This window comes from Nicotiana tabacum, chromosome 24, assembly GCF_000715075.1.
Source record: "Nicotiana tabacum cultivar K326 chromosome 24, ASM71507v2, whole genome shotgun sequence".
Taxonomy (NCBI): domain Eukaryota; kingdom Viridiplantae; phylum Streptophyta; class Magnoliopsida; order Solanales; family Solanaceae; genus Nicotiana; species Nicotiana tabacum.
Genome location: NC_134103.1, coordinates 86,165,981 through 86,177,531, shown reverse-complemented (window position 1 = coordinate 86,177,531; position 11,551 = coordinate 86,165,981). Strand labels below are relative to the sequence as shown.

The window sequence follows — 11,551 nt, the reverse complement described above, 5'->3', positions numbered from 1 at the left end:
AGCTCAGTGGGCGTAATGATTGGGCCCACCACTAATGACAATTATTGAAGTGCGATAATGAAAATCTAACGGTAAACATAAATGCTCAAAACTCTGTAACGAGTCGTTACTCTTTAATGCTGTGGAATATTCTTCATTAAATGTCACCGGGCGCAGCGTGCTTAATACCTTTATGAACCTGCCTTTCTCGGTGACACGCGGGGTAGCTGCGCCCAATTTTTCGTCCTCCCAACTTTGGTTCCACGTGTCCCCTTCTTTGGTGGCCACGTCCCGTAACATATTTTGCCCAATACAGATATATTCTCCCGTTATTTGTTAATTTCAAAAGTTGTCCTGAAGATTACCAATGAACTTCAATAGTTTACTTTCTAATTTCAATAACAAGAAAAATGGAATGTAAGTAGGCAATGAGCGAACGTAGCCTATTAAGACAATGGATTATTAGAGATATATTCATCAGTTCTTTGTTAATTTCAAATTTTTGTTGTTTATGAACCAACTCAAATTAAATAAACTAGCCTAATCAAAAATATAATCTCCACTGAAGATATGACCCTGTCTCTCTCAAATTAGAGATAATAATACTTTTACTAAAAATATAAGAGACGTACACGAAAATAATTACTTTCCGTCTTTACTAATGATAGTTACGTTGTCCTCTTGACTTCAAATGTGTTTATTCATAACTTGGTGATTGAAAATAACATAGTATTTTAATACTTTCACCAGTGTAGTAACCAATAATGCAAAATAAAAAATTCTTTCTCTCTTCGATAATGTAAAGGAAAATGACAGAGTAACCAAAGTCTGTTTGGTTAGGACAAAAAAAGTTTGTTTTGATAGTAAACTTACCCCAGCTTAATATTTTAAATTTTTTATTTTGCTTTTTCCGAATGTAAATGGGCAAGTGGATAGTAAGGGAAGAAACATAAATATTAAAAATGAAAAGACTTTCTTGGGGAAAAAATGAAAGAATATAATGGTAAGAGATAACCTAATTGGATATTACAATCATTATGCTAAAAATGTCAAACTCCAAAACTCTGGGCAGGCATTGAACCACGAAGTTGCTTATTAGTGCAATCCTATTAAAGCCACCGCTGAAACAGTGTAATTATTTCCTTAAATAAAAAATAAAATCACAAAAAACTATTCTTTTTTAATTATTACAATTTAGATGATTTAATTTAACTTGACACAAAGTTTAAGAAAAAAAGAAGAAAACTTTTGAAATATGTGGTCCTAAAAACTTAAGGTCAAAAACTTTATGGGATCGTAATGCAATGGACTGACAGAGGGTGAAAGCCTAGAAGATATTTGTGTGAAAAGAAAAACTTTAAAGCTAAATTGTTTCTAAATATAGAAATATGTATATTTTATCAAACAGACTAATATTTGAAACGGAAAAAATATTTGTTTAATGCTTTGGTCCCTATTCCTTTTTCTTGGTGTCAATTGTATCGTATAAATGACGGCAAATCATTCTATACGACAGAAATGGACTCCATTTCGATCTCGGCTCCCATTTGCCAACTTGTTTCCGGTAATAACAAACAAGTAAACATTAAGAAACCATTCCTATCTAAGAAACATAGGTGAAAACAATGAAGCACCCGTAATTTTGTATGAATAGTATCGATATATTATCACTGACTTGTAAACGTTTTACCTTTGATAGTTTTATTACTTTTGGATTATTTATTCGAATGTGTCAGCAATATTTAAAAAGAGTATGACTTGTATAATTTTATAGCCAATCAAGTATTCGCATGGGTGTGGGTGTTTGCTGATTGTGTGCGACAAATGCCGATGCACCTACCATATTCTGTTGCAAACTATTCTTTATAAATAGTTGAAAACACTTTAAAAACATGTATACGTAGATCAATGCACTTACTATTAGGAAATTGATTAGTTACGTGTCGTGTTATTGTTTTGATAATCTAACAAATTTAATGATACGAATCAGATCGGGAACCTGTTATATATTCTCAAGGTGTCAAAGCACAACAAATCTCAAGTTACTGCTCACAGCTGTAAAGTCGATGCAAATGTTCTCCTCCACACAACAGTGTGAACAGTGCAATATCTACTTTATGGGGAATGCCTTGTACCGGATATTGGCTTGCATTATCCAAGTGACATCACTTGGATATTATTAACATGAAGCAACGAAGAAAATACACACTTGCACATCCGAGAATTAATCAAGTTTCTTCTCAAGTGTGTTGTCATCTTGCAAGTAACTTTCGGGCTTCAAGAAAAATACAACGAATGACCAGTTTTCAGTATTGTGTTATTATATGTCCTTAATTGTGTTGCACCTTTGTTAGAGTGATTTACTTGTAATTCCTACTTAGCTTATCTAGAAGCATTGTGTAGGAAACCATTTGTAAAATCATAAATTTTGTGTTTGTGTCTTGGCTAGAGTTAGTCTGTGAGCTTTGTAATAGAGTTATTACAAGTGAGTGGCGGATTAAGAGTTTAATTCCTAGGTTACAATATGTTGTAATCTAAAAGTTGCTCGATTAGTGAAGTTGAAATCATACGAGTGTAGGTCGTAGTTTTTAATCCCGTGAATTGGAAGTTTTTCACGTAAAACTCTGTTGTGTCATTTACTTATCTCCTATTATGTGTATTCTGTGGGGATCCATAGAAAATCAGGTTCTCGGTGTACCCTAAATTTTTATTGAAATAATAGTACTCAGATAAGACCATTCCTATCTGCCAAAGAACAAGTTGTTTGTCTCCAGCAATAAAATAGATAAAGGGATAATAAATATGAAGTCACAAATACCAATTGGACTTACGAAAGAGTTGATATGTAACCTAGGTTACAATATGTTGTAATCTAAAAGTTGCTCGATTAGTGAAGTTGAAATCATACGAGTGTAGGTCGTGGTTTTTAATTCCGTGAATTGAAAATTTTTCAAACTCTGTTGTATCATTTACTTATCTCCTATTATGTGTATTCTGTGGGGATCCATAGAAAATCAGGTTCTCTGGTGTACCCTAAATTTTTATTGAAATAATAGTACTCAGATAAGACCATTCCTATCTGCCAAAGAACAAGTTGTTTGTCTCCAGCAATAAAATAGATAAAGGGATAATAAATATGAAGTCACAAATACTAATTGGACTTACGAAAGAGTTGATATGTTCGAGGCACATGAAATATTATCCCATGGTTACGTAACTATTTATCATTATCAATTTAATTATTCATGAGACCAAATCCTTGAATAATTTTTATGTTTTATTTATTTAAGAAGAATCAAGAATGTACGTATACGATTGACTAGTATAGTGTTGTAACCAATTAAATATTAGCATGGGCGTTGTATTTGCTGGGAATGGTGCCATGATCCAAATTGTATGCTATGAATGCTGATGCACCTACCGTATAATAATTTGAAAAGTCTATGTAATAATTTAAAAAGTCCTACTTTGCACGTATTATTACGAAAGAATAATAAATTTAATGGTATTTCTCACTTTTGTAAAATATTATTGACAGGCGACTGGCGACCAAACGACATTAAGCAGGATATATTATTTGCTTCCAACCTTACACTGTGACAATGCAAAACGAAAGTAAGAAGGGAAATAAGTATGAAAAAGACTTACAAGAACACAAGAATGAAATTTAAGGAAGATTAAATGATGTAGTAACTTATTTAACTTAATGTTTGGACGAAAGAAGAATATCATTGACCACCTTCTCAATGTTCACATAAGATGACCCTGAATGTTCTTTAGCAGATGCTTCAGCCAATTCCTTCCATTCCATTGCCTTTTTCTTCATCTTTTTGCCTTTTCCCCCAACCATCAATTCCCTTACAAGGCTTTCCACTTCATCCCTCTTCACATCACAGTCAATCTCCATTCCAACATCCCATTTAGTGACGGAAAACCAACAATTTGTTTGCTGTTCAGCGAAAAATGGCCAGCAAATCATAGGCACCCCACTGCTTATACTTTCGAGTGTCGAATTCCATCCACTGTGAGTCAAGAATCCTCCTATTGCAGGGTGACTAAGTACTTCTTCTTGTGAACACCAACTAGCAAGCATACCTCTCTTCTTCGTTTCTTCCACGAATTCGGGGGGAAGAATCGATGCATCACCTGAAACAATATCAGGTCTTATGATCCATAAGAATGATTGTTGGCTGTTTGCAAGTCCCCAAGCAAATTCAATAAGTTGATTAGGAGTCATAACAGTAATGCTTCCAAAGTTAACATAAACAACAGAATTTGGTTCTTTGGTATCAAGCCATTGTATACACTCTGGTTCCTCTTTCCAAAGGCTGGATCTAAGTCCCTTCAAATTCTCATCATCAACATGTTTCACTAGAAAATGCAAGGGCCCAATGGGGTAGACTGGAGGAAGAAGATTTCGGAGCGATTCAAGAACTTCAGCCTCTAGTGTTTCATATGTGTTGAGGATAATTGCAGAAGCCTTTCTTGCTCTCTCTGTTTCTTGGAGGACAAATTTGATCATGAATTCATCTGGATTTGTAGTTCTCAAGAAACTTGGAAGATCCCTTAAACGTACGTCTTTCATGCATGGTATAAAATCCAATGTTGTCTCTAGGTATCCATTTGTCAAGTCACTCGCATCTACAATTTCCCAAAAAGAGAAAAGGTTAAAACACGTGCACATCCAATATAATGGGAATTAGCTATAGACATCAAGAGTAACAAAAAAGTCTCTAAAATCTTTCCATCTGCCTAAAATATTATAGACAAAATTATTTGATATCGGTATTGGATGAAAGTAGCATATACAAGATATACAAAGTAGCATATACAAGATACACGATATAATAACTAAATACATCATCATTAATTAAAGCATAACTCCTGTGAATCCAAGATCTAAAATTAATAAATTAAAAGTAATATTGTAATCTTAATATACTATACATTTTTAAATTCTTTTTGTGTGTGTACGCAGTTCAAGTAAAAAGGAATTGGTTACTAAACCCAACCTAAAGGAGCCGCTTATGTAGGAGAAAGTATTTGTACCTTTAAGTGGAGCGTATCCTTTTTCAATAACCTTGTAATAATGCATGTAACCTAAGAAACCACAAGCACTAGTGGTCCAAAACAGAACTTCAGGGACTCCCAATTCTTGTGCAGCGGCTAAGGTGAAGCTCATGACACCATCTGAGATGATGCACGAAACGGGTGGCACGTTAGATGTGTTAGTATCATTGAGTTTCGCAAGAAGATCCCTAAAAGGACCCAAGCAAGTATTGGTTGTAGATTCACACAAAGAAGGTATATCTTGTGTGGCATCTGCATCACATGGCGGAAGTCCATCAGGAATTGTCTCAAAACGGAAAGAAGAAAGACCCTTGAGAGAATCAGGGCCACGAGATTTAAGCAGACGTCTGTGGTTAAATTCAGTATTGACAAAAGTGATGTGAAAGCCTTTGTGATGAAGGATTTTGGCTAGCTTTAACATGGGGTTAATATGGCCTTGGGCGGGATATGGTATGCAAACTGCATGTGGCTTTGTAAATTCAGCACCAATGGAACCCATTCTGAATTTCTTTCTCTCTCTCTCTCTAAATGTCTCGAAAGGATCTTGATGATTTTGGCAAGAAGGATTGAAGAAATGCAGATATTTATAGATGGAAAAAAGAAGTCAAAAACATCAAAGAAAGTGCCAAAAAGAGAGCACGCCAGACTGTTACAAAATGGGTAAAACCTGCAAGTTGATTTGTGTTGGCTGGAACGCCGATTTCGAGGTCAAAAATGACTTACTGCGGTATATTATACTAGTCCAATTCATTTTTAGTCCAATTTCTCCACGAAAACTGTCCGATTTCCAACCGCTTTTAGTCGGAAAATTGATGATCGCTAAGATGTTTCGACCGAAATCGGTCGGAAATTTTAATACGTTGACTGACAGTCAAACTACATTTATCGAACGAAATTGATCGGTATTAATTTTTAAAAAAATTATTTAATTTTCAAAATACCGACCGAAATCGGTCGGAATTAATTAAATTTTTTTTAATTTATTTTTCAAAATACCGACCGAAATCGGTCAGTAGTAATTAAAAAAAATTATTTATATTTCAAAATACCTACCGAAATCGGTCGGAATTTTAAATATATAATAATTTTAGAAATATTCCAGATATATACATTTTTGTATCGCATGTATACTCCCCATCTCGAGATATCATAGCACCACAATATTATATCTTATTACTATATTACTAATTAGTACTAGTATATATTATCATTATTATTTTATTGAATTCTAATTCTAAATATAGAATATTAAATCTTATTACTAAGCACTAACTACAATCCTTCCTATATTTACTTATTTTTTGTTAGTCCACAACGGTTGGACTCTATGCATCAAAGCTCAACTTATAAGATGAAAAAGCTCACATCTTTCAGCCGATATGGGACAAGAGTATTTTTCAATTTTCGACCGAAATCGGTCGAAATTTTTGAAAAATTTTAATAAAAAATTATTTTCCCATGGAAAAACCCACTACTTCTCTTCCCATGGAATATTTATTTACTAATCTATCCATTTTATTATTTGTTTGTTTCTTTCTTTTTTATGAAAAAAAAAAGAGTGCATTAAATAAGGATTCCATAAATCAATAAAAAATTATTTCAAGTAAATAAAATTATGATTACATTTTAATGTAAAAATATGCTTAGTTATTTTTTCTAAAATTTTATTTATAATCCTGAAATAACACATTAATTGTTTGATATAAAAAAATATATTAACCAACCAGAATTAAATATATCGTACATTGGTTAAGTAATTGGTATATAAGCTATAAGCTATATTCAATATATATATCTTAAGATGCACGTATAGTATAGTATAGTAATATATATATATATCCTATCTTATACTATACTATACTATACGTGCATCTTAAGATATATATAAGGATCTTCCCAGTTCGGCCCCAACTTTCCTTCGTTTGGGTTCTGGGTACTTAGTGTGACCTTCCTTAACACTAAGTCCCCGATATAGAAATATCGAAGGTTGGCTCTTCGATTGTAATACCTCTCGATCCGATATTTTTGGGCGGCCAACTGAACAAGGGTGGCTTCGCGCCTTTTATCTATCAGATCCAGGCTCGTATTCATGGCTTCGTCGTTTGATTCTGTCACGATCCAAAATCTAACCATAGTCGTGATGGCACCTATCGTGTTACAAGGCAAGCCTATTTCCCAAAATATTACTACTAAATCTATTATAAGAAGTTAATAAAACAATACCAACATTTAAATTTCTCATAAACTAAATCAACTCTAAATATAATATAGAAAATACGAAAACGAGCCCCAAATATCGGGGTGTCACTAAGTCATGAGCATCTAAAACTATGAACTAAGATATATAAGTTGTCTAACTGTCCAAAAGAAGAAATGACAAGAGGAGTAACAAGGTCCTGCGGACACTAACAGCTACTTTGCAGTCTCCAAAGATAGCCGGCCTGAACTCAACGATCGCCGCCTTCTAACTCACCTGGATCTGCATAAAGTGCAGGGTGTAGTATGATTACAACCGACTAGGTAGTAATAGAAATAACTAAGGAACTGAGCAGTAGTGACGAGCTAAGTAGAATAATCCAATTATTATTTTCACAATTAAGTACAAACAGGAGTAGACACGTAATTTTATAAATCAGTAAGACTATAAGAAAAATTAACAGGTAAATGCAGCAACAGCAAAAGTAAATGCAACCTCACAGCAGTGTCACTCCACCACTCAGCACTCGCACTCAGCACTCAACGCTCAACATTCTGCGCTCACTGGGGTGTGTACAGACTCCGAAGGGGCTCCCAAAGCCCAAGCGCTAAGCACGGATAACTCACGTTCCATCATATCAATACCTGGATCTGCACGGTCAACTCACGTGCTACGCGGATAACTCACACGCTATGGTATCAATACCTGGACCCGCACGGTCAACTCACGTGCTACGCGGACAACTCAAGCGCTATGGTATTAATATCCTCACAACTAGGCCCTCGGCCTCACTTAATCATGTACCTCACTAGCCTCACCATCATCAACAAATAAGGAAATACAACCCACATCAAGTATCACAGCATATTAGCAAATAATAGAGACTGAGGTAAACATGTACAATAATTTCTATGACTGAGTACAAATAATGTGAGCATGAATAAAGCCTAAGCATGATCTCTAACATGAAGGCAGACAAGTTCAACAACAAGTAACTACGTAAACACAGATGATGGCCATGAGGCCTCACGGGACGGACCAAGTCTCAATCCCTCGAGGTATACACCCACACGCCCGTCATCTAGCGTGGGTATCACCTCCAAACAGTTACACGATATCAAATTCTCCGATTTTATACCCTCAAAGCTAGAGTTAAAACTGTTACTTACCTTAACAGCGTAAAATCCTACTCCGGGATGCCCTCGTCTCTGGACTCGGTCTCCAAAAGTTCCGAATCTAACCAAAAATCAGAATACTACTATCAACATAGTCTAAAGAATCGAATTCCACAATAAAAACTACATAAATATGCCAAATATCCGAAATTGGTCAAAACCCGGCCCCCGGGCACACATCTCAAAATCAGTCAAAAATGGTAAAATAATAAACCTCGTCCTCTACCGAGTCTAACCATATAAAATTTATCAAAATCGGACTCCGTTTGGTCCCTCAAATCCTCATTTAAACTCTCCAAAACTCAAACCCTAACTCCCTCAATTTCACTTTAAAATCATCAATCAAATCCCAAAAACGAAGATGGATTCATGAAATATAACCAAAACTGAGTAGAGAACACTTACCACAATCCTTATGGTGAACATCACCCCCAAAATCGCCCAAATCCGAGCTCCCCAACTCAAAATATGACTGAATGAACAAACTCTCGTTTTATATATTTTTCTGCCAGTTATTCTGCCTCGTTTCTCATGCCTAATGATCCCGAAACTCACTTTTTATGCTTCCAATGGAATCCTTGTGAAATTTTAGTCAAGTTAGGCTTTTGAATCACTCAATTTGACCTAGGTTTTAATATTTTCAAATAGTGCAGATTTTTAAATACGAATACAGTGGCAATTTCGTAATTAATTTGAAAAAAATCTAGCAACCCAATATTTTAGTAAAATGACCATAAATTCCTAATACGATGCCCAAATTCGACGATTCTTTTTTATATGGCTCTGTAATTACGATACGGATCTAATGCTTCAATCAAAACAGAAATCGGAGCTCATTTACTTAATATGGTACCATTTATGTTGGAAGAAACGACATCGAAACATAAGAAAAACAAGCACAACGCAGCCCAAACCTATCCGAAACTCACTCGAGCTCCTCGGGACCCCGTACGAACATACTAACAAGTCCCATAATATAACACAGACCAACTCAAGGACTCAAATCATGCATAACAATATTTAAACGATGAAACGCGCCTCAAATCAAACTAAATGAACTTTCGAACTTTCGACTTCCAAAAACTCGCGCCGAAACATATCAAATCAAATCGGAATTAACTCAAATTTTTCACACACGTCACAAATGACACTACGAACCTACTCCAACTTCCGGAATTCCATTCCGACCCCAATACCTAATTTTTCACTGCCGACCAAAATTGCCAGATTTCTAACTTTCGCTAATTCAAGCCTAATTCTACCACGGACCTCCAAATTATATTCTGGACACACTCCTAAGTCTAAAATGAAGCTAATCGAATCATAAAAATCTTAATTCGAATTCGTTTACTCATAGGTCAACTTCACGTTGACTTTTTCTAACTTAGCTTTCTAACTAAGAGTCTAAGCGCCTCATTTCACTCCAAAACTACCCCGAACCCAAACTACCAATTCAAAATAACTCAACACAGCTGAACAACACACAAATAAGCAGAAATGGGGGGAAACAGGGCTATAACTCTCGAAATGACTGACCAGGTTGTTACAGATTCTTTTGTTGCATATCGGAACCTGAGACTCTGTTCTCTGACTTTGACCGGTATTAGAGCTTCAATGCCGTAAACCAGTGAGAACGGGGTGGCCCCTATACTGGACTTCGAGGTCGTACGGTATGCCCATAGGACTTCAGGTAAGATTTCCTTCCATTTTACTTTGGCGTCGGTCAACCTCTTTTTGAGGTTTTGGAGTATGGTTTTGTTGGTGGACTCTGCTTATCCGTTCCCACTAGGGCGGTAGGGTGTTGATAGGATCCTTTTGATCTTATGGTCTTCGAGAAACTTGCTTACTTTGTTGCCAATGAACTATTTCCCATTATCGCACACGATATCGGCCGGCATTCCGATCCGACAAATGATGTAGTCCCAAATGAAATCGATGACTTCCTTCTCCCTGACCTTCTCATATGCCTGGGCTTCCACCCACTTAGAAAAATAATCAGTCATAAATAATATAAATTGATCCTTACAGGGTACCCATGGAAGGGGGACAACGATGTCCATCCCCCATTTCATGAACGGCCAAGGCGACAAGATCGAGTGCAGTATCTCCTCGGCTCGATGAATCATTGGAGCATGTCTTTGACATTCATCACATTTTCATACGAACTCTTTCGCATCCTTTTCCATGTCTATCTAGTAGTAGCCGGCTCTAATTATTTTTTGAACCAATGATTTTGCGCCTGAATGATTTCCGCAGGTGCCTTCATGAATTTCCCTCATAACGTACTCGATATCTCCCGGTCCTAGACATATCTCGAGCGGGCCATCGAATATTCTTCTGAACAGGATTCCATCTTCGGACAGACTAAACCGGGCTGCCTTAGTACGTAGGGCTCTCGATTCCTTTGGATCCGAGGGAAGTTTTTCGGTCTTCAGATATTCTATATATTTGTTTCTACAGTCCCAAGTTAGGCTCGTTGAGTTTATCTCGGTGTGGCCTTCTTCCGCCACCGATCTCATGAGTTGTACGACTGCCCCAGAGTTGAACTCATCGTCTTCGACCGATGACCCCAAGTTAGCATGGGCATCGACCTCACTGTTTTGATCCCGAGGTATGTGTTGTAGAGTCCACTCCTTGAACCGGTGTAATGTTACCTGCAACTTATCTAGGTACCTTTGCATTCGTTCCTCTCTAACCTCGAACATCCCATTAACTTGGTTTACCACAAGGAGGGAGTCGCACTTAGCTTCGATCACCTCCACCCCCAAGCTTTTGGCTAGTTCGAGACCAGCAACCATGGCCTCAAATCGGCCTCGATGTTAGTCAATTTTACAGTCCTAATAGATTGTCTAACTACATTGCATGTTAGTGGCTTCAATACGATTCCAAGTCCGGACCCTTTTGCGTTCGAGGCACCATCCGTAAAGAGGATCCAGATCCCCAAAGAAGTCCCCGATTTCAACAATAACTCTCTTTAGACCTCGGATATTAGGGTCGGCTTAAAGTCGGCCACAAAGTCTGCCAAAATTTGAGATTTAATGGCGGTCCAAGGCCGATATTCAATATCGTACCTGCTGATCTCCACAGCCATTTGGCCAACTGTCCCGAGAGCTCGGGTTTATGCATTACA

At 36.6% G+C, this 11,551-nt stretch overlaps 1 protein-coding gene across 1 annotated transcript; it reads right to left on the bottom strand.

Moving 5' to 3' along the window:
- Window positions 1–3,523: 3,523 nt before the first annotated feature.
- On the bottom strand, window positions 3,524–5,560 carry LOC107789802 (7-deoxyloganetin glucosyltransferase-like). Its single transcript, NM_001325480.1, has 2 exons — window positions 5,029–5,560; window positions 3,524–4,620 (listed from the first exon to the last, which is right to left on the bottom strand). The coding sequence occupies exons 1-2, from the start codon at window positions 5,546–5,548 to the stop codon at window positions 3,683–3,685; spliced, it is 1,458 nt and encodes a 485-aa protein (NP_001312409.1). The 5' UTR covers window positions 5,549–5,560; the 3' UTR covers window positions 3,524–3,682.
- Window positions 5,561–11,551: the final 5,991 nt, after the last annotated feature.

Excerpts from the sequence above, each read along its gene's own strand:
- LOC107789802 (NM_001325480.1), bottom strand. The coding sequence starts at position 5,548 with ATGGGTTCCATTGGTGCTGAATTTACAAAGCCACATGCAGTTTGCATA. Across the intron at positions 4,621-5,028 it reads AGGATACGCTCCACTTAAAG|ATGCGAGTGACTTGACAAAT; the intron begins GTACAAATACTT and ends GGGAAATTGTAG.